The sequence below is a fragment of the Phoxinus phoxinus genome (assembly GCF_949152265.1).
Source record: "Phoxinus phoxinus genome assembly, chromosome: 7".
Lineage (NCBI taxonomy): Eukaryota > Metazoa > Chordata > Actinopteri > Cypriniformes > Leuciscidae > Phoxinus > Phoxinus phoxinus.
In genome coordinates, this window is record NC_136882.1 from 21,155,486 (window position 1) to 21,183,267 (window position 27,782).

A 27,782-nucleotide genomic window follows, 5' to 3' on the forward strand; every position below is an offset into this window, starting at 1 on the left:
ATAATTTTGTTAACGACATTTAAAGCATACCTTTTCATGTCATTACTTATAATGACAGAATGTTGCTTTAATTCATGATCACACAAAAAGTAATTTATGTGAAAAACATGATGAGCTTACTTGTGGGTACAATGCCTTTGTAGGTGCTGGCAACATGACCATTGACATTGTGAGTGTTGACCACTACATGATAGGTTTGGGCTGCTTCCAGCTCAGTAATGGAGAGATGGCTGCCGGTCACATTTTTCCTTAGTACCAGACTATGATCCTTCAGACGAGTCACAGTAACCTCATGAGTTGCCTCTGAATCGCCACTCAACCACTGTAGGGAGAATCCGCTGGAGGTGACGTTAACCAGATGCAGTTCCTCCATACCTGTTTCTGGACAAACACATTCACATAATGTGACATGACTTAAACCCTAAACATTGTTTTAGAAACAAATACACACAACCTACAGCGCATACTGTCAGTACCTTTATGTTTTGTATCATGAACCTCCTGCTGTCCATAATGCTTCTGGTGTTTCCTGGAAAAAGGACATCATAGCGATATTCACACAATATATTGACAAACTCGGTATTAACATGAATTCAATTAATTAGCAACTCATAGAGTACTGTCTGTCTTCTGAGTCAGTCTGTCTGTCTTCTCTATGCAGGAGCAACATCAAATGCGTACATGTGCGGTTTACAGGGAACTTTGCTCATAAGTATACTCACTCCTCTGTTTGTGGTAAAGTGAATGGGACTTTGTGTGGTTGGTCACTCTGATACCACTGGCACTTCTTAGAGACTTCAGGCGACAGGTAGAAAGCATTTTCAACTATATATAAAGAATAAAGCAACTGTTAGTGACAGTTCCTGAAGAAAAACCTGGTACGAAATGACAGGCTAATACATAATTGGGTATAATAGGCAACTTTCCTTAACATTTTGAGAACGGTAAATGATAACTTACGTCCGAGGTACTTGGGCAACAGTCTGGCAAATGTCTGAATATGGTCATCATAGAAGCCTGAAGGTCTATCCACCCTCTTAAAGAACACATCTGAAGGCTCGCTTGCCACTTGGGCCAGGACACGGACATCACCTGAACTGAACAGCTTTCCAACTGCCATCACCACTATGAAATACCCTTTACATTTCACTTCAGTAGCGGCCTTTATTATCCTCTCCTCATGCAGTTCAACTGGTCCAGTCACCAACAGAACTAATATCTTCAAGTGGCGGGAATGTGGTGCCTTCTCAAACACATGCTCAACGGTGCCTTCAAGAGCAGCTGCAAGGGCACGTCCTCCCTCCAGCTGGTGCACCTTATCCTGTAAGAAGCTTCGGACACTGTTTGGTGAGTTGTGATCTGTCAAACCGAATGCCACCCTGATGGGAATGCCACTGCCATTGTGCAAGTATTCATAAGGTGCATGCTGGACAAGTGCCACTCGAGCATGATGGGTAGTGCTGGTTGGCTCAGGGGACATCTCTAGCTGCTCTATCATTAGAGCCACGTATTGCTTTATCTCTAAGAAGACGGAGGGCCAGGTGCTCTCTGAGCTATCGAGAATGAAGGCCATGTCGATGTCCAAGTCAGTGGTGGAATCCCTCCGGTCTCGGACTCCACGTGGAGGAATATAATCACAGATCTGATCCGGGGCACAGAAGTCTAAAAGAATTGTGACAGATAAAATACTCCATTCAAACATTCTATTTAGCTACTGTTTTGCCATTTTAAATTTATGGTTTTATTTAAAATAAATTAGTTTGGTGTTTTTTTTTTAATGCTGAACAGTAGTACACATGATAACACAGTTTTACCCAGGCAGATATGGCACGTCATGATCTTCTTGATTACATTGTTGTATTCAGCACTTCCAGGGGAGGGTAGGACAATAATCTGGGCTAACGCAGTGTTGTTAAGCTGAAACAGAGAGATTTGAACACAATGATATGCTTTCATTTACACCAAACATCTAATCGGAACATCGGTTATGTCAAGTTTTCACATAATTTACAACTGTTGCACTAAAACACTTATTAAACCTTTCAGGTAAAGTTTATGTAGAGTTAATTACATTTAATTCACCCAAGAGGTTGACAATTCCCAGCATTTCCCATTTCACAACTTCAAACACTACAAAATTATGTAAGCTGCAATCTGATTTGGAAATTAGCTCACTGAAGGTGTGAAGTAACTTGGCAATTTTTTAAATCACAGTTGTTGTGCCTATGACCTGAACATTTTAAGCTTAACTAAAGGCCTCATTATGCTTCTGCGTCAAATCCACGGAGTAGCTACGCTGTCATTCATACGACGTCGTGGCCATTTTATGGTTCTGCGTCGGGTTGCGTTGCATCGCGGTGCATTTCACCGCCATAATGCTAGGGGGTGTGTGGTTCGCGAATCTCTTTGCTAGTTTGTTTTGGTTCCGTGCGCCGGTTCCGCTTTTTATTTTCCGACAATGGTGAGCGAAAGAGAGAGAGTGTTGTTGCAGCTGGAGCTAAGCGACGTTGAACAACAAATTATTTTTTTGCAAATGTTTAATCGCAGAAGAAAAAGAAGACGTTGTTGAATCAAACAGTGCAGTGGTCACTTTAAAAATGGCGGTATAGCGGGAGGGGGAAACCGGAAAAGCTACACTCCGTAAATGATGCGTCGCCTCGCCACGTAGTTACAATTTTTTGGAGGTGCACGTCGAGCTACGGTCGGAGAGGGGTTTGCGGAGACGCAGAGGGGTCTGCGGGGGTACGCCGACGATTCGACGCAGAAGCATAAAACAGGCTTAAGCATTAAGGCAGAGACCAACACCAAAGTAAAGTTACACAATATATGCATTTCAGTACAAAGAGGTCAAGCTTATATACTGGGACATTGAAACAACTACTGTCACGATGGCCCAACATTGTATGACTGCTACACTTTCTGAACTGTATTCTAATGTGTAAAGAGAAAGTGCATTCACACAAGGACAGCTGACAAAGCCACTTAGATGAGTGATGAAACATATGGGGGATGAGTGAAAACATTTACCAACACTAATGGAAATGGAATGAAACTAGTTCTTATTCTTAAAGACGCCAATTACAATATTTGCCCTTCTGCTGCTCCTACCTGCAAGGCTCTTGTGAGTTGACGATCTTCACGGTTAAGAAGGAATACAGAGGCGATTCCTGCATCGTAGAGGCGTAGAGCAGCGGCACTGAATTCTTGTGTGACTGTAACAGGGCCGTTGACAAAGAAAACAGCAACCTTACGCACAAGGAAGCCACTGCGAACTCTCTTGAATGTGTTCTGTGCAATAAAGTTCATGGCTGTCTCCAAGCTGCGAGGCTTACGGGTCTGCTGAGCCTGGAGCCCTTGAACTCGCTCAACAAGTGCTCGCTTCTTCTGGCTATCTCCAAAGCGTATCTCGGTAGTCACCTCATTGTTGTAGAGCGCTAGAGCAACACGGGCGCCTCTGGGACAGTTGCTCTCAGCAATAGTGATGTCACTGACCAAGCGGAGAACAGTGTCCCGCATGTTGTTGAAAACAGAGCGTGATACACCATCTGATGAATCCAGGGCAAAGGCCAACTCAGTGGGGTATAGGGGACATTCCTGAGCACCTGAGGAATTAAATATTCAAAAGCTGAACTAGAAGTACATTATTACATAATGAGTGTTTGAAACTCTTACAGCACAGTGGAAATGCACAAGAGATTGTTCACTCTTCACTTACCATAGCAGCAAGCTAAAAAACGAAAGAAAAAGAAAGATTTCAAAACATTAAAGTATAACTATAAGAAAGTCTATAAAAGTATAACGTAAACTATAAGAAAGGGAACATAATTAGATCTACACTGGAGAGTCAATATACTTACGACAGTTATCCCTAATTTTCTTGACCAAATCACATTGCTGTAAAGACAAATTTTTTACATTAATTTTCCAAACATTTAAGTAGGAATAAACAATAAAGACACTTATAAAGTGAAATAAAGTACATACCACAGCACCAACTCCTCTGGGTCCTTTAAGGCCCTGTTTTTGACAACAGAAAAAAATCAGTTGCAAAAAATGAAGAAGAGAGAAAGACTTTCTCAACAGCTGAACACAGCTGGGTAGAGCGATCTGGATTTAATCCACAGCGCATTTTTGTGAGCCAAACTAATGCCTGTCACCAGTAAAAATAAAAATAATCAACAGCTTGAGTAAATCAAAGCAAAGAAAATTGCACACTTTGTAAGAGAGAACAGCCCTTGTTTCATGCCTCAACTGAGCCACATTGTTCATTCAAAATCAGCATTCCTGTATTTAAAGATTTGTAACAGGATTCTTTTGAAAACGTCAAAGAAATCCGTATAATATCAAAATATTTTGCTTACATAGGGCCCTGGGTCTCCACTATCTCCCTTTTGACCAGGACCACCACGTCCTCCTGAGGTACCCTACAAAATATATTATCTGTCATTACCAGCAATATGGATGCAATGACCTGAAAACAGTTCAATCAAGATTACTCACCCTCTGGCCATTGTTTCCTCTAGGTCCAGTTCCTCCTTTTGAGCCAATGTCACCTGCCTCACCCTTTCAATCGATTCAGATTAAACATCTAGTTACTTCTATTGTTTTGCACAGAGTGCATTAGTATAAAAACTACAGTATATGCTGTAAAACATTCAAGGCTGCAGACAACTCCAGTAATCTCACCTTTGGACCAGAGAAACCAGGGAAACCTTCATCACCCTAAAACAACATTAAATTGTGTTTAGTGTAAAATATACTATACAAAAATATACAAATAAATTGTTATAATGAAACACACACTCACCTTTCTTCCTTTAGGACCAGGTACACCAAAACCATCTCGTCCATCCTCACCCTGTATAGACAGGAAATCTCCTTAGTTTTACTCTCATTTGTATTCTGAATTTAACTACCCATCTAGACCAATTTGCTAATATACAGTAGATGGGGCTGATAAATGAACATTGTGCAGTATGTTTTAATGTTTATAATTATTCTATCTATTCATCAATGTCTCACATAATAATTCTGATGGTTATTATTATTTGTTATTATTGCTACAATGTATAACATGTATTTGGTATGACTGGTGCAGGTTGTGACTTCTCACTTACAGGCTCCCCACGGGATCCCAGGGGTCCAACAACACCTTTAGGTCCTGGGTCCCCTGGTTCACCCTTTAGAGTGAAAGCAAAAAAAGAAGAAGAAGGGAATCATAATTTAAAATAATAAGGTATAAAAGGTGCAATGGTGACACACAAAGCAGTTAAGATAGAATGAAATGTATCAGCTGAAAGAGCACCCTACTTCTCACACTAATGCAGTGGGGTAAAAAAAAGTTAATTTCCTCTGCCCAAATTGTACAAACACAAACTCCCCAGGAACTTTGCTTTAGGTTGACAGTGAGATGTTTTCTTTAATAAATTGCTTAAGTTTGCCAATGGTAACTGAAGTAAGAGAGTGCAACTGCCTGGCAAAGGAATTGCTAATGCTAAAGATGACCAGTACCTTGCGGCCAACCGCACCTCTTCTACCCTTTTCTCCAGCAGGTCCTGGCAGTCCTCCTGGCCCCTAAAAATAAATATAAAATAAGATGAATGCTTTCCTCTTAAAAAGCAGGAGATTTATTATTTTCATTCGTTAAGTAATAAACCAAAACTCTTTTTTAGTGCAAATATAAAGTTATTAAACCTTTTGTCTGCACCCAAATTCATAATCCTTGTTAGAATCACTTTTTTTAATAGCAGAGAAAACAAGGAAAAGAGCATGCTTAAACTTCTTCTCTTACCCTTGGACCAGGGTTTCCATCCTCTCCTCTAATACCAGGTGATCCAATTGGTCCAGCGGGACCCTAAAATAAGTACAGATACATCATATTTATATTATCTATAATATATTTTCTATTTAATAATAAAACTGCAGGACATGCATGCACATTTGCATTAAAAATAAATGTAACCAGATTGTAAACCAGATTGGAGCCATTATGTTTGCAAGTATAACATGTTATGGGTCTTTTGTTTTGCACAACTGCTTTTTACCCGAGGTCCTCCAATTCCTGTCTCTCCTGCTAAACCATCACTTCCGGGCTTTCCAGCAGCACCCTATAGATGCAAAAAGGCCATCAAAAAACAAAACAAATAAATTCAATAAAAACAACAACAATTGGATTACTATGGGAGTGTTAAAATAATGTTTATTTCCATAAATGGCACGGAATAGCTTATGTCTACTCACAGCTTGACCAGGAGGCCCCCTTCTACCATCAGAGCCCTTTTTTTTCAAAAGAGAAGGTGAATAATATTATGAACAGAACATCTGTCACTCACCATTTCATGGTCTGATACAAAACATTTCAAATCATGTATTGCCATAGATAACAGGCTTAAACTTGAGGTAACAAGTACTATTTTGAGTGGTTATTAAAGCCTAATTAGACATTTTAATTAGTTTATCTCATAATAGTGTACACATTTCTTTAGAATGTTTAGGTTCTAAACATTTGATTGAGCTAAGGGGTTTATGAGAAGATTTATGAACCGGTTAAGTTAGAAAAAACATCCCCTTCGGTCGAGAAAGCATACCCGTCTGCCTGGTTCACCAGGACCTCCTTTAGTTCCATCCACCCCTGGCTCTCCCTAAGGAAAACACACCAATGAACTCCAAAGATTGCATTGCAGTTGTGCATTTTATTCACAAAGTACAAACAAACATGTTATAGTCCACACTGAAACAATATGCAGAAACTAATAAGTCTTACAGAGCTTGGCCATAGCCAGCAACTAAAATAACATGTAATGAGAAATAATTAATCAAACAACTTATATGACTTTAAAATTAGATTATTAGGGTAGAACTATAAATTAAGCTGAGATGAAGCTTGTTACTTTACAATATACATGCATGAACATTTTCTATGGTCCTGGCCACTGACCAGGCACATTCAAATAAATACAGTATAAAGATCCACCAGAATGGAATGAAATTCCAAAAAATTGACCATACCGCTGGGCCTGCATCGCCTGGGTCGCCTTTTGGTCCCCTCTGGCTGTTGTCTCTTCCAGGGGTGCCCTATAACAACAAAAGCAACATCAAATTATCTTATTGAATGAAGACTAAGTCATTCTAAATCATGACAAATTCTTGAGTAATTAAGACAGAGGACATATCTGACTATTTATATAACATACTGGATCACCACGTATTCCAGTCTGACCAACATCTCCTGCCTGGCCTTTGGCCCCTTTAGGCCCCTAGAAACACACAAAAAGATCAGATAAACTCTATTTTATTTATTTATTTTAAATTGGTTCCATATGACTCCACGACTATATTCTACACGACTTACCATTTGGCCAGGGTTTCCTCTATCTCCTGGAGGCCCAACAACACCACTTGTTCCCTGAAAGACAACAACACATTTTTACTGGCATTCACTGAGAACACTGACTGCAAACCATTGTACAACAGATCACTGATAAAATGTTTCTGGACAAAATAGCATTAAACATGTTTGCTAGACAACAGCTGACCTCTTCTCCATTGATTCCATCTAAACCAATCTCTCCAATTTCACCCTTAAAAGAAAACAAATGTTATCAATTAAACATTCTTTTAATATGATAAAATGTAAATGTTATATTACAGTATTATATAATTATATAATTATTATTCACTATAGTTATAAATATATATATACAGTATATATATATATATATTCAAATTTAACACAAGTAATATATATATATATATATATATATATATATATATAAGTTCTTACCTTTTCACCATTGTATCCTCGCGATCCCTAAAAACAACAACATTGGATTAGTCAATCAATATGTTTTAGCCATAATCTGCTTTCTTAACAAGTGAAATTTACTTGAAATGCACTTACTTTAACACCTCTTTGACCTGGACATCCTTGGAATCCTTGAGTTCCATTTACACCAGGTGGACCTCTCTCTCCCTGTGAAAATACGGATTATCACAATCATGAGGAAAAAACATACGTTTTATGTTTTAATTATTATTATTTTTTTTAACAAAATGTTGCCATCTAATTAACCGATGCACATTGATTTAATGACAACGGCAAAGTTTGAGGTAGCTGATAGATATGGGGTAGGTAGAGGATTCATTTTATTTACAAGCAAATACATTAAATAAATAGAAGTAACAACAGTGTTATGGTTTAAATTAATAAATTATCACATTATTTGTAATCTGATTGTAATCTGATTACATAACATGCATTACTTATAACATGTTACCCTAACACTGTGAAAAGGTATGTATCTGTCTATTTATTAGTGCATGCTGGATTTTTTTTTAACTGTCGTGAGAAACTCGGCATTTATAATCAAGTGAGAAGCTAGATCGAGAGCTAGGAATCACAGACAAAAGAGAGTAAAAAAATCTGCCTTTGAAATCATTTTAGAAATTCATAGTAATTAATGAATGCATGCTCACCGGGCCACCTTCATCACCAGGATGTCCACTGAAGCCCGGACCACCAGATTGACCCTATAGACAATCACACATGGAAACGTGGACATGAGTCATCACTGAGAAAATTTCAGCATTTGAAAATTTTCTAGCCTAAAATATGTTGTTTCTTAAAAAAAAAAAAAATGTATTTGACCTTTGGTCCAGGAACACCAACAGCTCCTCTGTCCCCTCTCTGGCCATTACACTTGCACGGAACAGAACAGCATTCCCGCTCAGCAATGTTATCCTTAAAAATAGAATTTATTTTTTCAAACATAATCATATTAGACAAACATATTTATCTCTTTTTGTCATTGAGGTAGGTCATCCCTTAGTTTGCTTATTTGACTGAGCAATGAGGACAGTTCTTACCAGTTCTTCTAGAAGCTCATAATCCAAGTCCATGAGGTTGACACGCAGAGGTCGTGTGTACCTGAAGCCACGGCCAAATTCCAAGAGAACTGCATCTTCAAATCGTGGCACTCTCTCCAGTGCAACAAGAATGAAACTACTAACACCTTAAAGAAAGAAAGAAAAGCAAAATTAAAATGTGTGGTAACATATTGTGAGATGTATAAATCATCAACAACAAAAGTATTGGAGAATAAATAAGTAAATAAACTACAACAATAATTAATAAAGAAACTGATTGTATTGTTACAACCAATTGATATTTGATTGTGAATTAATGCAGTTCATAAGACATTTTTATAATCATGATTACCCTTACCAGCTGAACGCATCAATTCAACTTGCTCTTTCAGAACGTTGTACTGGACATCTAATCCATCAGTTAAGTGGATCACAACCTTTATGAGTGTAAAACCACAATTCATTTAATTTATACCACAGATATTTGATTATAAATATACAGAGATAATACATACAATATGGTTAGATTTTGAGGTTAAAGCTTTGCCCTGAAAGAAAATGATGTACCTTGATACTGTCTGAAGGCTGATTCTTCAATCTTTTAGCATAAGCCTTGATTGTGGCACCATTCAGAACAAAAGGTCCACGATTTCGGAGGGCCCTGAAGGGCTCAAGAAGCTCTGTGTGTCTGTTGGTGAAGTCCAGCTGAACAGGCTCTGAGGCAGAGTCCATCGCTAACATGCCCACTTGTATTGAGGGAACCTGGCCAGAAGTGCAGCTGATGGGCTGCATCTGGGTAATACGTTGGAGAATAGTAGACACCTTTAAATCTAATGATCTCTGAGCAGCAAAAATGTTCTGTGCAGCCACATCAAACCCCACAAGAACATCCAACTTGCATGCTGCCAGGGAGTAGAAAGATGGTGATTAATGACAATCAAGAGTAAACCGCTGTTCAAAACACTTAGGGCCAGATTTACTAACAGCTTGCGCAAGTGCAAACCATCTTTTGCCGTTAAACAAACAACTACTGTCAGAATTTACTAAAGACTAAAAAAATAGCACTGAAAAGGTGTGGACAGTGTTATTTTTTCGGCTGACCTTATTGCATATGCATTTGTAAGAGTTTCCTTTTCAGACGCAAAATTTATGGGAGGAGAGTATGTAAAGGAATTATGCAAGGTGATTTACTAATGTTAGTCAATTTACTGGTATTTGCACCATTATTAACCACCCAAAAAAGCATGTCATAACCCAGATGCTAATTTGCACTGCTCTTGGTAGATTGCCTCAGTCATTATGGAAATGATCTGAATGCTTCTGTGTTCTTTAATTTGCACGTCACCAGTAGATCACTCGCAGAACTTTCCACTCCCATCTGTGCTTATTGGAATTGTGCTCTCACTCCAATTAGCCCTGTTTAGTAAATCTGGCCCTTAAACTGTACACTTACACTTTTATTTGATAAAAACAACAACAAACAAACCTCTTGTAGCATCCTTTTCTCCAGTGCACAGTATTCCTTTCACCTCATCATCGAGTGTTTCCAAAATCTGCTCATTCAGCTCAGAGAGCTCTTGGAAGGTGCTGGCTCGGGCCACCGTAGTAGTTTCACTGCCCAAATTATTGAGCTCGTCCTCAATATCACCCACCCCAACAGCATAGATGCGTACACCATTGGCTTTGATACCTAATGCCGCTGTTTTGCTGTCATCCCTTGATCGTCCACCAGTGACTACCATTAGAATCTGTGGAATTCCCTCATCCTTCCGACTGCCTCTTTCTTTTACAAAATGTGTGTTCTGAACATGGCGAATGGCATTGCCTGTTTTAATTTCTCGGCCTCCCTTGTACTCTGCTCGAGTTATAGCGTTGATAATATCATCCTTATTTTTGTAGGTGTTGAGGTAGAATACATCAGTCACATCAGTAGCATAATGTGCTAGACCAATCTGAATTTTGTCTCTCTCAGTAAAGAACAGGTCAATTAAATTAAGAATAAATTCCATGACCTCTTTGAAATTTTCCTTGCCAAGATTGATTGAACCATCCACCAAAAAGACAATGTCAGCAGCCTTGGCTTGTGGGAGTCCAGAAGCTACGGGAAACCAGACGAAATAAAACATTTAGAGCCTATTATTATACATGCACCATGTACAGTATGTCTAAAATAACAATAACATTAATGCTCCACTTACTTGGCTCTTCAAACTCAGTGGGAGGTTCTGCAATCGTTCCATTAAGTCTGGCTATAAACTTGCTCTGTATGTTTGGAAGATTTGGGAAAGTAGTAACCTGCAGAATGTCATCAGAAGTGGTAGTAATCTGTGCCAGCTGTCTTGGGTCTGCATTTTCTGCACCAATTCCTATACAATTGATCTGAGAGCCTTTGAGAATTGGGCCATAAGTAGATACATCGGATGTTGAACTTCCACCAGTGAGCACAACCAAGTGCTGGGAAGCCTGTGCTAGACGTACCCCAGCAGAAGTCTGGAGCTCATTACGAATCACATACTTAATTGCCTCAGCTAGGTCAGCACTACGTCCACCCATGTGACGCAGTCTTTTGATTGCAGAGATGACAGATTGCTTGTTGTCGTGGGAGTTCAAAGAGAACTCAGTTTTAGGTCTTTCACCATACTGTACCAGAGCCACGCGAACTTTGTCAGGTTGTACATCAAGCTGATCAACCACTTTCAAGATAAAGTCACGAATGTGAGCAACACCGCTTTGTCCAACACTGTCAGTGCCATCAATGAGGAAGATGATGTCCTTTCTTCCAAAATTAAGAATGACTGATAAGAAACAAAAATTAAATTAACTAGTAAATGCACTGCATATTCTAAAAAAGTGATGTGCTTTTGTAAAAATACATAATGACATGAAATTAGGCATCAAATGTTCTGATATAGTTGATTAACCTGAAATAACTTTTTAATAAAACCAGAAAAATAGAATACCTTTTGGAATGGGGGGGGTTGCAATTTCCTCTCTGGTCATGGTACTGACTTTGGTCAAAAGCTGTTGCTCCACTCCTGAAAGTTGCTGGAAGTCCCTAATGGTGTATGTTAGTTCCGGACTAAAAGAAATTAATTTTAACTCCTCTGCATCAGCATTATGAGCTCCAACTGCAAAGGGAGCAACATGGCTTGACTTCAGTTGGTTAGCAGGACCAGATACGTCATCATTTGACTTTCCCCCGGTTACCAGGATGAGGAACTGGGGCACACCCTCTTCTACACGGCTTCCGGCTGAACTTGTATAGATGTTCTTTGATACAAATTCCAGAGCTTGGCCAGTGTTAAGCTGATTGCCACCTATGCTTCTCATTCTTCGTATTGCTTGACGAACTTCATCCTTGGTGGAGTAATCATTGAGGCGAAATTCGCTTTTGGGATCATCACTGTACTGCACAACTGAGACCCTGACTTTGTCGACACCCACATCCAACTTCTCCACCACTCGCTGAACCATGTCTCTTATGGCAGGGAACTGCCTACTCATCGTTGTTGTGCCATCAATAAGGAAAACAACATCCCTCTTATCTCCAGGAGGTACTGGAATGGTTGCCTCTATATGTTTTGAAATAAATAGAAATGTTTTTTTGTTTTTTACATAAAAATAAATATGACAATAACCATAGACATAACAATAGTAAAGACATAGACATAGACATAACAATAGTAAATTGATCTCAATTAATACACAAATTAAACTGACAGTCTGACCATAGAATTCACACACAGTTGCACAGATTTAATACCAAATTGAGTAGAACTCAACTCATAGTTGTACAGAATGTCAGGTTTAGTTTAAAATTTTGACTTCTGGACTTTATCGATTTTGCCACTCTGAAGATGTTCTTCCCCTCTTCACAGTTTATGGGATAATGTAAATATCCATTCTTGGTGTATTTTTTACATTTAAAGGTAAAAAATGCTCTAGATTGACACCTGTATCATTTTTTTTGTGTGTCTTGTCATGTGCACTGTTTGTCTAAGTAACTATAACTATTTGTTCCATTTTATTTAATAGAAGTCTTTGACTATTGTGGTAGGCAAAAAAAAGTTGATGAAGAAGCTGACTACAATTAGTGTAGTCTTAGCCTCACTCCACTGCATACTGCACATAACAGTGGAAAGTAATTTCTTGGTAGTAAGTTTTAATCTGATTGGCAGGCTTTATACATTTCTGGCAGTAATAAAAGCACACAGTTTTTTTTCTATGCAAAATATTAGTCAATCATAATAGTGGTTAAGATTTCAAATGAAAGGCAGCACCAAAACTTTATTAATATGGTGGGTGGAACATGTTCATGTATTACTAAATTATGACTGTTTGTAGTGCACAAAAACTACAAACTACTGACTATATATACTGAAGGAGTTGGATTTACATTCCCTCTTCTTGTATTATATAATGAATTGGAAATCAAAGTTTTCTTGAAACCAGTGTATCTATTCTAGTATTTATGTTGCGGGCAATGTCTGTATTTGTTATCTGAGAGGTGACCGAGGGTCTGACCCATGTTAGGAATACAGTAACAGTATTTACTCATTTAATCCAGCTTCCAGAGAATAATGATGTATTTTGAGTTTAGTCATGAAAGTCAATAACACATTAAATATATCCAGTAATGCATATTTAGTATGTGTAGTATGTCATTTAATATATTGTTTGTATTATACTAGGGAAGCAAGGAGCAATATATACAATAGGTTCTACACTACGTCAATCCCTGAATATTGATCTAATTTCATTATAATTATCATCATTTTAACTAACCAGATCATATAATTTAATATTAATTTAGAATACAGACAAACCACTGTAATTGTCTACATTGGCAATTGGTTTAATTTGCCCTATATTACTCTGAGGCTATACATGTCACAATCAGCTGCTAGGTCATATATAGTAGAACAAAATAACTCTACATGATGTTTCTCTGTCCCTGTCATTCATAGTTTAAATCAGTGCATTGACTGAGTAATGATTATTTCATGATTTGTTATTACAACTTTTAACAAATCATTTGTCAAATTAGCTTAGGTTCACAAATGTTGTTCAGATAACAATATTTTAAGTTTGTTTCTTTCTTTTTATCAACTACATTTTTTAAGTTTAAATGAGGTATGAATGAATCAGGTTAGGTTAATTTAAGTTAAACCAAGAAGTTTTTACAGTGTGATTGTGTCTTTAATAATTCCTGTGCATGATGTTAATACCACATCCAGAATAATATGTCTAAAGTGTTTCTTCACGTTTCGTATTCTACAGTTTTGGGCAAGTTACTTTTAAAAAGTAATTAGTTACAGTTACTAGTTACTTCTTCCAAAAAGTAACTAAATTAGTTACTCAGTTACAAATTTTAAAAGTAACTAGTTACTTAAGAAAGTAACTATTGCGTTACTTTCAAGTAAATTTTAATTTTAATTTAGACCCCACCTCGTCCCTCTTTAACGGAACTTAAAATACATGTGCATGTTCAATTATTTATGACACATCTGAATATTATAATGAAATGGACACTTAAAGGTGCTCTAAGCGATCTCGGTTGGCGTAACCTCTTGTTGATGTTTGAATTATTATCAAACAAAACGGAGGCTAGCTAGACCCTCCCTCCTCCTCATACACGCAATAACCCCCCAAACCCCACCCCACATCATTCTTGTCGGTTATTGGCTGGAACAGTTTGTTATGTTTCGTGGTGCGGGTCGCTCTGTTTATTGCTCAGTTTGTTTTTGCTGCTGTTTGTGGAGCTTGGGCTCTCTGCAGAGACCGCGTTTTTTTACAGTGTGTTCAGGGGACAGGCAGCTAGCGGATAGTGAGGAGATGTTTGCGGTATTTTTGGCCTAAAAAACGCGCGAGATCGCTTAGAGCACCTTTAATACAATACATTACTAACAGAAACATGAAAGATTGTACACACATCTAAAATTTTTTTTTTTTTTTGCTGTGGGACAAAGTGAGACTAGCCTTCATTATTTGGGCTCGTCGCCATACCGGTCTCTCGTTGACTGACTGGCTTGTGTTGTTCCTTGTGTGTCCTGTCCTGTCCGACTATGCGTTATGAGAGGTGGAAAGTCCAGGGGTCAGAAAGTAAAAGTCCTGCCATATGTTTATTCCACCCATGAACTCAGTCAGCTGATTTCACTAATTAGTTCTATCTCCTGGCTGAAAAACTGTGCTAATTAGCAAATCCAGGTGATTGGAACAAAATACTGAGGAGGACTTTTACTTTCTGAACCTGGACTTTCCACCTCTGGATGGGTCGTTCGCAATTCATGAGCGTTAGTGATGATGGGTCGTTCGCGAATGAGCAGTGATGATGGATCGACTCGCGAATGAGCTTTTGATGGGTCGTTCGCGATTCGCGAATGAGCCGACTCTAAGAGCCGGCTCTTTTAGGTGAACGTCGGGAGCTGGCTCGCATATCTAAAGAGCCGACTCTATTTTGACAAATTTAGCCTATAAAAATTAAATAATTATGTAATAAAAATTGAAATATTATAGTCAAAGTCATTTAAAGAGCCGTTTGTGAGCCAAAAGAGCCGACTCTTTTCAGTGAGCTGTGATCTCGTTTAGAATGCCCGTCACTACCATAGATATATATATAAACACTAGATACCTCGGCTCGTACGCGCTGTTGGCCAATGGAGGTCGATGGCCGCACACGACGGCCATCTTGCCACAGGGGGCTCGCTCACTCGTAACATTGTGTTGTATGATGCATGTACTTTTAAAAAAACCATAACTTGCTCAATTATCTACCGATTTTCAAACGGGTTGGTTTGTTATAAACGTCAGAGATGTAGTTATGACACTGCGTACTTATGAATAATTATAATATTATATATTTCAACATGTTCAAGCATCCAGAATTATAGCCATGTTACGTTTGTAAGAAACCAAACATGATTTGTAAATCTGTCAAGATTTCAGCGAGATAAGAGTATTTGTGTTCGTGCAGATCATTCACCTTACAGAAAGCTTCCCTGTGACAAGATGGCCGCCCTATGATGCCGGAAGTGACTCCGCCTTAAGAGATCTAGTGTTTATATATATCTATGGTCACTACTATGCGTGCTTTCGAACACCCGCCCAACTCTACCTCTGATTGGCTTACAATGAAATTTTACTCTACCTCAGCCAATCGTCAGCATTTATGCGCGTGTCTCGTGCTCTGCCCACTAACCAAGGAAGAACAGTAAAAAAAAGTATTTGCCTCTCGCTCAGAGATCTAGTTCGTCTGATGAAAAAAAACCAGCTTCATCAGTTATAGTAACGCGCCACATTTTTTGGCAGTAACGGTAACGGCGTTATTAAGATGAGAAGAGTAATCAATTAGATTACTCGTTACTGGAAAAAGTAATGCCGTTAGTAACGGCGTTATGTATAACGGCGTTATTCCCATCACTGGTCTTCTATGTGTGAAAAGCAGTGGCGTAGGTTTGATTTTGAAATTGGTTGGGACGGGGACATATATTTTAAGGTTTGATCGAAATTATTGCTAGGGATATATCAGTGTCACTGGATATTGGGGTAGGGACACGTCCCTAGCGTCCCTACTAAATTCTACGCCCCTGGTGAAAAGGTATGAATGCAGCGAAAACTTTACAGTGGATGGGAAACTTGTATCTCGTAACTTGTCTTGTATCGCTCCGGCATCACATTATGTGACAAAGAACTGCAGATGCAGATACAGTATCATGACAAGCTATCAATAAACACACACCTTGTCCTCTGCTTCTGACGCTGGCTCTGCAGCCATGCGCCACTACCGACTGAAGAACACACTGAATAACGCTGACTAAAAGACGGGGAGGAGCTGAAGCCTGACGCGGCGTGATGCCATTTTCATATGAGGTTTAAAGAATACTGACACAATCACAAATTAATGTACAGATTACAGAGCTAATCACAATTTTTTAGGGGGGCTGAGTAGAAAAAAGACCTAGTGATGCCCCCAGTACCTGCAACATGTGAGAAGTGCCGGTACGCAAGAAAAAGTTAGGATACGCTACAGCTTAAAATATAGAAGTGCTGATACTGCGTACCACGGTACCAGTGCGTACCAGCCCACTTTGAACACTGCTCTAACTCCTTTTCTAAGGCCTTTGGAAGTGAGGAGAACTTTGTCTTTAGTAAACTATCTGACAACTGATTTAACTTCAACTTCTGATCTTCATTTAGCATATTAGATGCTGATCCCAGCATAGAAGGCTGGTGTTGTAAGCCATCTTCTTAACTGGTTAACCAGTAATAATTCTATGTTCAACCAGCAGTAAGTGACAAAATATACTTTATGACCAGCTTCATGAGCTTACAAGTTTTACTGATCCACTATACTGACCATCACTAACTATCAAAAACCAGGATGGGGCATGGAAAATCATGCTGGTCAGAGGTATTATCACATCAACTAAGAAAACCAATTATGAATGACCATCAATTAAATGATTGCAATTACCTGTAGGGTATACAGGGCGCAAATTGGCTAACTCCTCACTAGATAGCTCAGTCAGGGTGGTGATGAGTTTGTCCTGTATTGTATAAAGTCCAGGCAAGTCATCAACTGTGTAGGCAAATGTGGGGACATAGGAGGTCACTTGCAATTCCTGAGGGCTCACGTCTCTTGTTCCTATGCTAAGGGTGAAAGTTCCTGACTGTTTCAGTGCAGTTGCAGATGGCCTTATAATGTCTGTTGCTTTTCCTCCTGAAACCACAACAACAAATTGTGGAACTCCCTCCTGTTTCCTTCCACCACGTCCAGAAACCAGAACTTCTTGTCCAACAAAATCAATGGCCCGACCAAGGTTGCGCTGTCTCCCCCCACGTTGTTGGAGTTCCTTGATGTCATTTAGGACACCTTCTTTGGTCCTATGTTTGTTGAGGTATATGTCTGCATATGGAGAATCTCCATACTGCACCACGCCAACTCGGATCCTGTTCTCACCAACATTGAGTTTCTCCACAACTCTGCGCACAAACTCCTGGATAATTGGGAACTCTCTGCCAACACCTTCAGAGCCATCAATCACAAAGACGATGTCCTTTTTGGGTCCTTCTGACTTCACTAAAATTAAAAGAAAAAATATATTTTTTAATATAAAATAATGCTGATTGGATGAAGGACAGTCCGTAAAATTGCAAACACCTAACAAAAACAAAGATATGAATATAATTACAACACTCGACACCCTTTGCATTCGATTATTGAACATTACTAATTTGCACTTGATTCCAACATCTATTGGTAAGACATCATGTCAGCAAGTGAAGTTTCTTTACCTGAAAATACTGAACATTTTCAACTGAATTTCTATAACTGAAACTGTTCAAATTAATTTGTGAAGATAATAAGATAGTATTTTCAAAAATAACTAAATAAAAATAAAATAAAAAAAAAATAACAAAAAATAATATTTTGGAACGGAACTTTAGAAGGTGAATATGTATTACTGTGCTGTGTTAAATGGTTTGGAAATGAAATGTTCACTAATTAAATATGAAACCATGATAAAATTGTAGTCTTGGAAAGAAACGCTTGCAGTTTTTTAATAAAAATGGTCTCTTTGTTTTTAATGGGAAAAACACACAGATTAAATAAAACCTTACTTATTCACAAGCCATACTTCTGATGTGAATGTTAAGATAACAATAAAACAATCTGACACCACCACAGAGATAGTGAGGCATGCAAACATGCATGCATACCATTTAGCAAACCACATTTAATATACAATTTTGAATATAATTAATCTCTAAAAATGCAATACAAAAATAAAGATGTTTAAATTTAAAACAGTAATGTTTTGGGGAAAATTACACAATGTGCACAAAAGAAACAAAATATATGAATAAAGAAATACATGTAAAATTGACCATAAAACTCTCTATGCTTAAGCTAACTGTTAAGATGATGTTTGATGCCTCTTACTGAGTAAAAAGTAAAAGACCCATACCAAAGTTTTTCTGACATTATGTTCAAATTTTGCTGAACCATAAAAATAATAGTACATCTCTTTAAGCAAAATAGTCAAGGATAATTCAAGCAAAGAAGTTTACATACTGCTGGTAATACTTACCTTAGCAAGTACCATGAACATTGAAACAAAATAAAGCAAGCATATTTTATCTTTTTCTTACCTATTACAGTAGTAGTGATGGAAATGCCCTCTAAAAGTACTGTGTTAATGTTGGTGAAAAGCTTTTGCTGGAGAGTGGAAAGATCAGCAAAGTCACTCACTGAGAGTGCATAACTAGGCTCATGGGAGATCTTCTGGAGTTCCCTGCTGTCTGAGCTCCTCGACCCTATCGCAAAGATAAGCACTCCCAGCTCTTTCAGGGATGAGGCTGGTGTGTCAACATTATCAAATGACTTTCCACCACTCAGCAGAATCAGTAACTGAGGCACACCTTCTACAAGTCTGCTTCCAGAGGAGGCAGTGAAGACATTGTCCCTCACGTACTGCAGAGCTGCCCCTGTGTTGAGGGGTCTCCCTCCTTTGTGCCTCAGACCCCTGAGCGTTTCAAGCACGTCCTCCTTTCTTGAGTATGTGTTAAGATAGAAATGGGCCTCTGGATCTCTGCTGTACTGGACCACAGACACATGGTCTCTTTTCTCCGACACATTCAGTCTCTCCACCATCCTCTCAACAAAGTCACGCATTGCAGGGAAAGAGCTCCTTGTGCCATCTGAACCATCCAGCAGGAACACTACATCCCTCCTAGCCATCCTTCGCTCAGCTATGGGTAATGGAATGTAAAAAACACAGTGTCACGTGAGCCCTGGGTATCTGATATTGTCTATGGGCGTGTGTGTGCTCTAGTCGGCAACTACAAAAGGGGAAAAAAAAAAAACGCTCCTATCCTTTCAGCTACTTTCCAGCCAATCTAACAGTCAAATGTTATTATTGAGTTTATTAAAACTCAACACTGCTTAACACCACAGAGAGATCCCCCACCTCTGCTAGCATGCATCGCTAACCTAACATAAACCTCTTTGTGTCTACGGCACGCTTTGTAAGGAAGGCTCAGTGTGCTGTTTTCTAGATACGTGTGATAATCTGTCTTACCCGCCACAGTAGGTGTCATCGGCTTGACTTGTACAAGTACATTGTTGAGGGAGCTGATAAACTGCTGCTGGACACTGGGAAGGTCAGAGAATTCATTTATGGGCTGTGCATAGGTAGGGTCGTTGGAAATTCTCTGCACCTCTCTGCTTGAATCTCTGGTGCCGATGCCAAAAATCAAGATCCCACTCTCTTTTATGGCGGAGGCAGGTGTATCTATGTTATCGCTTGACCGTCCTCCACTGAGGAGGATAAGAATCTGAGGGACACCCTCTCGCTTTCTACTCCCCGCAGAGGCGGTGAAGACACTGTCCATCACATACTGGAGAGCTGCCCCCGTGTTGAGGGATCTCCCTCCTCTATGCCTCAGACCTCTGACAGTGTTCAGGATCTCCCCCTTTGTTGCGTAGGTATTCAGATAGAAATTGACCTCAGCGTCTCTACTGTACTGCACCACAGAAACACGGTCTCTGTTTGCCTCTATGTTGAATTGCTCCACTACTCTTTGCACAAAATCACGTATTGCTGGGAATGTATTTCTAGTGCCATCTGAACCGTCCAGCAAAAACACTACGTCCTTTCTGGGTATGTCGTCATCAGCTAGGAAAAGAAATCAGCATCATTAACACCGAGTAATTTTAAAACATCTTAAAAATGTCACATTAATTCAACCACCTCATCGACTACCTAAGCTGTGGGTAATGGTCCCACTGCTCATTACTACTTATGGAGATCAACACAGCACAGCCTGTAAGCTAACAGTCATAAAGTTCTGCCATGCACATACCAGTGAGAGTCAGTGAAGTTGGAGTGATGGGCATTGAAACAGCCTGGACAGAGGCCAGCAGCTGCTCTTGGACATTTGGGAGCTCACTGAAGTCGGACACGGAAAGAGCATAATTGGGGTCGTATGAAATTCTCTGCAGTTCTCTGCTATCAGAGCCCCTCGATCCTATTCCAAAAGTCAAGATGCCAAGCTCTTTCAGAGAGGAGGCTGCTGCCTCAACACTGTCAATTGACCTTCCCCCGCTAAGCAAAACCAGTATCTGCGGCACACCCTCCAACCGTCTGCTGCCGGAGGAGGCAGTAAAGACATTTTCTATGACGTACTGGAGCGCTGCCCCCGTGTAGAGGGGTCTGCCTCCTTTGTGCCGCAGACCTCTGACACTGTCAAGAATTTCTTCCTTTGTCTTGTACGTGTTCAGATAGAAATGGGCCTCTGTGTCTCTGCTGTACTGGACCACAGAAACGTGATCTCTGTTCTCAGCTACTTCCAATTTCTCCACCATTCTTTGCACAAATTCTTTCATAGCTGGGAACCCATTCCTAGTGGCATCCGATCCATCCAGCAGGAAGACAACATCTCTCCCCTGTCTACGGCCCTCAGCTAAAAACAGACATATTGGTGGGTCAGGTGGGGGACATTGCAAGGAGAGGGGAAAAATACACAACGCATTACACACTTGGTGCTTGATCATGCTTTTTGTGTTTTCGATATCGCGTCACCTCCCGTAAAGTTTTACTCTTCAGGAGGAAACACATTTCCTTATGCAACTCATTAGAACTAGAGGAACAAAATGGCACATTTCTCTACGACCATAATAAAAGGAGAGGAATTACAGGAAGCCACTTTGGCTTTTTTCTTACCTATCGTCGTGGTGGTGATAGACGTTCCCTCAACAAAAACTGTGTTAATGTTGGTGAAAAGCTGCTGTTGGACACTGGGAAGGTCAGCAAAGTCACTCACCGAGAGTGCATAACTAGGCTCATTGGAGATCTTCTGGAGTTCCCTGCTGTCTGAGCTCCTCGACCCTATCGCAAAGATAAGCACTCCCAGCTCTTTCAGGGATGAGGCTGGTGTGTCAACATTATCAAATGACTTTCCACCACTCAGCAGAATCAGTAACTGAGGCACACCTTCTACAAGTCTGCTTCCAGAGGAGGCAGTGAAGACATTGTCCCTCACATACTGCAGAGCTGCCCCTGTGTTGAGGGGTCTCCCTCCTTTGTGCCTCAGACCCCTGAGCGTGTCAAGCACGTCCTCCTTTCTTGAGTATGTGTTAAGATAGAAATGGGCCTCTGGATCTCTGCTGTACTGGACCACAGACACATGGTCTCTTTTCTCCGACACATTCAGTCTCTCCACCATCCTCTCAACAAAGTCACGCATTGCAGGGAAAGAGCTCCTTGTGACATCTGAACCATCCAGCAGGAACACTACATCCCTCCTAGCCATCCTTCGCTCAGCTATGGGTAATGGAATGGGACAAACACAAAGTCACGTGAGCCCTGGGTATCTGATATTGTCTGTGGGCGTGTGTGTGCTCTAGTCGGCAACTACAAAAGGGAAAAAATGCTCCTATCCTTTCAGCTAGTTTCCAGCCAATCTAACAGTCAAATGTTATTACTGTCTGCTGAAATAGAATCTCCTTTTGGTCAGAGTAAAACTGCCTAAACTTACTGAATACGGCAAAATGAGGTCTATAATTTAAAGGATATTTTCATCAAAAGACAAAAAATGTGCCTAAAACTGATGAACGAGCGAATCAACAAACACTTTAAAACTCAACACTGCTTAACACCCCAGAGAGTTCAAACACCATTGCTTGTTAGGCTAATGTCCCCCGCCTCTGCTAGCATGCATCGCTAACCTAACATAAACCTCTTCGTGTCTACGGCACGCTTTGTAAGGAGGGCTCAGTGTGCTGTTTTCTAGAGACGTGTGATAATCTGTCTTACCCGCCACAGTAGGTGTCATCGGCTTGACTTGTACAAGTACATTGTTGAGGGAGCTGATAAACTGCTGCTGGACACTGGGAAGGTCAGAGAATTCATTGATGGGCTGTGCATAGGTAGGGTCGTTGGCAATTATCTGCACCTCTCTGCTTGAATCTCTGGTGCCGATGCCAAAAATCAAGATCCCACTCTCTTTTAGGGCGGAGGCAGGTGTATCTATGTTATCGCTTGACCGTCCTCCACTGAGGAGGATAAGAATCTGAGGGACACCCTCTCGCTTTCTACTCCCCGCAGAGGCGGTGAAGACACTGTCCATCACATACTGGAGAGCTGCCCCCGTGCTGAGGGGTCTCCCTCCTCTATGCCTCAGACCTCTGACAGTGTTCAGGATCTCCCCCTTTGTTGCGTAGGTATTCAGATAGAAATTGACCTCAGCGTCTCTACTGTACTGCACCACAGAAACACGGTCTCTGTTTGCCTCTATGTTGAATTGCTCCACTACTCTTTGCACAAAATCACGTATTGCTGGGAATGTATTTCTAGTGCCATCTGAACCGTCCAGCAAAAACACTACGTCCTTTCTGGGTATGTCGTCATCAGCTAGGAAAAGAAATCAGCATCATTAACACCGAGTAATTTCAAAACATCTTAGAAATGTCACATTAATTCAACCACCTCATAGACTACCTAAGCTGTGGGTAATGGTCCCACTGCTCATTACTACTTAGGGAGATCAACAAAGCACAGCCTGTGAGCTAGCTGTCATAAAGTTCTGCCATGCACATACCAGTGAGAGTCGGTGAAGTTGGAGTGATGGGCATTGCAACAGCCTGGACAGAGGCCAGCAGCTGCTCTTGGACATTTGGAAGCTCACTGAAGTCGGACACGGAAAGAGCATAATTGGGGTCGTATGAGATTCTCTGCAGTTCTCTTTTATCGGAGCCCCTCGATCCTATTCCAAAAGTCAAGATGCCAAGCTCTTTCAGAGAGGAGGCTGCTGCCTCAACACTGTCAATTGACCTTCCCCCGCTAAGCAAAACCAGTATCTGCGGCACACCCTCCAACCGTCTGCTGCCGGAGGAGGCAGTAAAGACATTTTCTATGACGTACTGGAGCGCTGCCCCCGTGTAGAGGGGTCTGCCTCCTTTGTGCCGCAGACCTCTGACACTGTCAAGAATTTCTTCCTTTGTCTTGTACGTGTTCAGATAGAAATGGGCCTCTGTGTCTCTGCTGTACTGGACCACAGAAACGTGATCTCTGTTCTCAGCTACTTCCAATTTCTCCACCATTCTTTGCACAAATTCTTTCATAGCTGGGAACCCATTCCTAGTGGCATCCGATCCATCCAGCAGGAAGACAACATCTCTCCCCTGTCTACGGCCCTCAGCTAAAAACAGACATATTGGTGGGTCAGGTGGGGGACATTGCAAGGAGAGGGGAAAAATACACAACGCATTACACACTTGGTGCTTGATCATGCTTTTTGTGTTTTCGATATCGCGTCACCTCCCGTAAAGTTTTACTCTTCAGGAGGAAACACATTTCCTTATGCAACTCATTAGAACTAGAGGAACAAAATGGCACATTTCTCTACGACCATAATAAAAGGAGAGGAATTACAGGAAGTCACTTTGGCTTTTTTCTTACCTATCGTCGTGGTGGTGATAGACGTTCCCTCAACAAAAACTGTGTTAATGTTGGTGAAAAGCTGCTGTTGGACACTGGGAAGGTCAGCAAAGTCACTCACCGAGAGTGCATAACTAGGCTCATTGGAGATCTTCTGGAGTTCCCTGCTGTCTGAGCTCCTCGACCCTATCGCAAAGATAAGCACTCCCAGCTCTTTCAGGGATGAGGCTGGTGTGTCAACATTATCAAATGACTTTCCACCACTCAGCAGAATCAGTAACTGAGGCACACCTTCTACAAGTCTGCTTCCAGAGGAGGCAGTGAAGACATTGTCCCTCACATACTGCAGAGCTGCCCCTGTGTTGAGGGGTCTCCCTCCTTTGTGCCTCAGACCCCTGAGCGTGTCAAGCACGTCCTCCTTTCTTGAGTATGTGTTAAGATAGAAATGGGCCTCTGGATCTCTGCTGTACTGGACCACAGACACATGGTCTCTTTTCTCCGACACATTCAGTCTCTCCACCATCCTCTCAACAAAGTCACGCATTGCAGGGAAAGAGCTCCTTGTGCCATCTGAACCATCCAGCAGGAACACTACATCCCTCCTAGCCATCCTTCGCTCAGCTATGGGTAATGGAATGTAAAAAACACAGTGTCACGTGAGCCCTGGGTATCTGATATTGTCTATGGGCGTGTGTGTGCTCTAGTCGGCAACTACAAAAGGGGAAAAAAAAAAAACGCTCCTATCCTTTCAGCTACTTTCCAGCCAATCTAACAGTCAAATGTTATTATTGAGTTTATTAAAACTCAACACTGCTTAACACCACAGAGAGATCCCCCACCTCTGCTAGCATGCATCGCTAACCTAACATAAACCTCTTTGTGTCTACGGCACGCTTTGTAAGGAAGGCTCAGTGTGCTGTTTTCTAGATACGTGTGATAATCTGTCTTACCCGCCACAGTAGGTGTCATCGGCTTGACTTGTACAAGTACATTGTTGAGGGAGCTGATAAACTGCTGCTGGACACTGGGAAGGTCAGAGAATTCATTTATGGGCTGTGCATAGGTAGGGTCGTTGGAAATTCTCTGCACCTCTCTGCTTGAATCTCTGGTGCCGATGCCAAAAATCAAGATCCCACTCTCTTTTAGGGCGGAGGCAGGTGTATCTATGTTATCGCTTGACCGTCCTCCACTGAGGAGGATAAGAATCTGAGGGACACCCTCTCGCTTTCTACTCCCCGCAGAGGCGGTGAAGACACTGTCCATCACATACTGGAGAGCTGCCCCCGTGCTGAGGGGTCTCCCTCCTCTATGCCTCAGACCTCTGACAGTGTTCAGGATCTCCCCCTTTGTTGCGTAGGTATTCAGATAGAAATTGACCTCAGCGTCTCTACTGTACTGCACCACAGAAACACGGTCTCTGTTTGCCTCTATGTTGAATTGCTCCACTACTCTTTGCACAAAATCACGTATTGCTGGGAATGTATTTCTAGTGCCATCTGAACCGTCCAGCAAAAACACTACGTCCTTTCTGGGTATGTCGTCATCAGCTAGGAAAAGAAATCAGCATCATTAACACCGAGTAATTTTAAAACATCTTAAAAATGTCACATTAATTCAACCACCTCATCGACTACCTAAGCTGTGGGTAATGGTCCCACTGCTCATTACTACTTATGGAGATCAACACAGCACAGCCTGTAAGCTAACAGTCATAAAGTTCTGCCATGCACATACCAGTGAGAGTCAGTGAAGTTGGAGTGATGGGCATTGAAACAGCCTGGACAGAGGCCAGCAGCTGCTCTTGGACATTTGGGAGCTCACTGAAGTCGGACACGGAAAGAGCATAATTGGGGTCGTATGAAATTCTCTGCAGTTCTCTGCTATCAGAGCCCCTCGATCCTATTCCAAAAGTCAAGATGCCAAGCTCTTTCAGAGAGGAGGCTGCTGCCTCAACACTGTCAATTGACCTTCCCCCGCTAAGCAAAACCAGTATCTGCGGCACACCCTCCAACCGTCTGCTGCCGGAGGAGGCAGTAAAGACATTTTCTATGACGTACTGGAGCGCTGCCCCCGTGTAGAGGGGTCTGCCTCCTTTGTGCCGCAGACCTCTGACACTGTCAAGAATTTCTTCCTTTGTCTTGTACGTGTTCAGATAGAAATGGGCCTCTGTGTCTCTGCTGTACTGGACCACAGAAACGTGATCTCTGTTCTCAGCTACTTCCAATTTCTCCACCATTCTTTGCACAAATTCTTTCATAGCTGGGAACCCATTCCTAGTGGCATCCGATCCATCCAGCAGGAAGACAACATCTCTCCCCTGTCTACGGCCCTCAGCTAAAAACAGACATATTGGTGGGTCAGGTGGGGGACATTGCAAGGAGAGGGGAAAAATACACAACGCATTACACACTTGGTGCTTGATCATGCTTTTTGTGTTTTCGATATCGCGTCACCTCCCGTAAAGTTTTACTCTTCAGGAGGAAACACATTTCCTTATGCAACTCATTAGAACTAGAGGAACAAAATGGCACATTTCTCTACGACCATAATAAAAGGAGAGGAATTACAGGAAGCCACTTTGGCTTTTTTCTTACCTATCGTCGTGGTGGTGATAGACGTTCCCTCAACAAAAACTGTGTTAATGTTGGTGAAAAGCTGCTGTTGGACACTGGGAAGGTCAGCAAAGTCACTCACCGAGAGTGCATAACTAGGCTCATTGGAGATCTTCTGGAGTTCCCTGCTGTCTGAGCTCCTCGACCCTATCGCAAAGATAAGCACTCCCAGCTCTTTCAGGGATGAGGCTGGTGTGTCAACATTATCAAATGACTTTCCACCACTCAGCAGAATCAGTAACTGAGGCACACCTTCTACAAGTCTGCTTCCAGAGGAGGCAGTGAAGACATTGTCCCTCACATACTGCAGAGCTGCCCCTGTGTTGAGGGGTCTCCCTCCTTTGTGCCTCAGACCCCTGAGCGTGTCAAGCACGTCCTCCTTTCTTGAGTATGTGTTAAGATAGAAATGGGCCTCTGGATCTCTGCTGTACTGGACCACAGACACATGGTCTCTTTTCTCCGACACATTCAGTCTCTCCACCATCCTCTCAACAAAGTCACGCATTGCAGGGAAAGAGCTCCTTGTGACATCTGAACCATCCAGCAGGAACACTACATCCCTCCTAGCCATCCTTCGCTCAGCTATGGGTAATGGAATGGGACAAACACAAAGTCACGTGAGCCCTGGGTATCTGATATTGTCTGTGGGCGTGTGTGTGCTCTAGTCGGCAACTACAAAAGGGAAAAAATGCTCCTATCCTTTCAGCTAGTTTCCAGCCAATCTAACAGTCAAATGTTATTACTGTCTGCTGAAATAGAATCTCCTTTTGGTCAGAGTAAAACTGCCTAAACTTACTGAATACGGCAAAATGAGGTCTATAATTTAAAGGATATTTTCATCAAAAGACAAAAAATGTGCCTAAAA

The 27,782-nt window shown here is 41.1% G+C and overlaps 1 protein-coding gene across 1 annotated transcript in view; it reads right to left on the minus strand.

Annotated features, from left to right (window-relative positions):
• Positions 1–27,782, minus strand: part of col6a3 (collagen, type VI, alpha 3) — a 52,239-nt gene that overhangs the window by 5,564 nt on the left and 18,893 nt on the right. The window contains exons 22-65 of the mRNA XM_079617443.1: positions 26,900–27,499; positions 26,040–26,639; positions 25,256–25,852; positions 24,327–24,926; positions 23,467–24,066; positions 22,683–23,279; positions 21,591–22,190; positions 20,731–21,330; positions 19,947–20,543; positions 19,018–19,617; positions 17,339–17,944; positions 11,826–12,437; positions 11,064–11,660; positions 10,352–10,963; positions 9,433–9,767; positions 9,224–9,302; positions 8,866–9,011; positions 8,648–8,740; positions 8,476–8,529; positions 7,901–7,972; positions 7,784–7,810; positions 7,536–7,580; positions 7,352–7,405; positions 7,194–7,256; positions 7,009–7,074; positions 6,588–6,641; positions 6,241–6,276; positions 6,045–6,107; positions 5,792–5,854; positions 5,512–5,574; positions 5,118–5,180; positions 4,808–4,858; positions 4,687–4,722; positions 4,501–4,563; positions 4,362–4,424; positions 3,985–4,017; positions 3,858–3,894; positions 3,716–3,727; positions 3,109–3,602; positions 1,815–1,917; positions 961–1,662; positions 723–825; positions 477–529; positions 121–381 (exon numbers count right to left, since the gene is read on the minus strand). Coding sequence (XP_079473569.1) covers positions 121–381; positions 477–529; positions 723–825; positions 961–1,662; positions 1,815–1,917; positions 3,109–3,602; positions 3,716–3,727; positions 3,858–3,894; positions 3,985–4,017; positions 4,362–4,424; positions 4,501–4,563; positions 4,687–4,722; positions 4,808–4,858; positions 5,118–5,180; positions 5,512–5,574; positions 5,792–5,854; positions 6,045–6,107; positions 6,241–6,276; positions 6,588–6,641; positions 7,009–7,074; positions 7,194–7,256; positions 7,352–7,405; positions 7,536–7,580; positions 7,784–7,810; positions 7,901–7,972; positions 8,476–8,529; positions 8,648–8,740; positions 8,866–9,011; positions 9,224–9,302; positions 9,433–9,767; positions 10,352–10,963; positions 11,064–11,660; positions 11,826–12,437; positions 17,339–17,944; positions 19,018–19,617; positions 19,947–20,543; positions 20,731–21,330; positions 21,591–22,190; positions 22,683–23,279; positions 23,467–24,066; positions 24,327–24,926; positions 25,256–25,852; positions 26,040–26,639; positions 26,900–27,499 — 11,805 coding nt within the window. The remainder of the gene's footprint in view (positions 1–120; positions 382–476; positions 530–722; positions 826–960; positions 1,663–1,814; positions 1,918–3,108; positions 3,603–3,715; positions 3,728–3,857; positions 3,895–3,984; positions 4,018–4,361; positions 4,425–4,500; positions 4,564–4,686; positions 4,723–4,807; positions 4,859–5,117; positions 5,181–5,511; positions 5,575–5,791; positions 5,855–6,044; positions 6,108–6,240; positions 6,277–6,587; positions 6,642–7,008; positions 7,075–7,193; positions 7,257–7,351; positions 7,406–7,535; positions 7,581–7,783; positions 7,811–7,900; positions 7,973–8,475; positions 8,530–8,647; positions 8,741–8,865; positions 9,012–9,223; positions 9,303–9,432; positions 9,768–10,351; positions 10,964–11,063; positions 11,661–11,825; positions 12,438–17,338; positions 17,945–19,017; positions 19,618–19,946; positions 20,544–20,730; positions 21,331–21,590; positions 22,191–22,682; positions 23,280–23,466; positions 24,067–24,326; positions 24,927–25,255; positions 25,853–26,039; positions 26,640–26,899; positions 27,500–27,782) is intronic.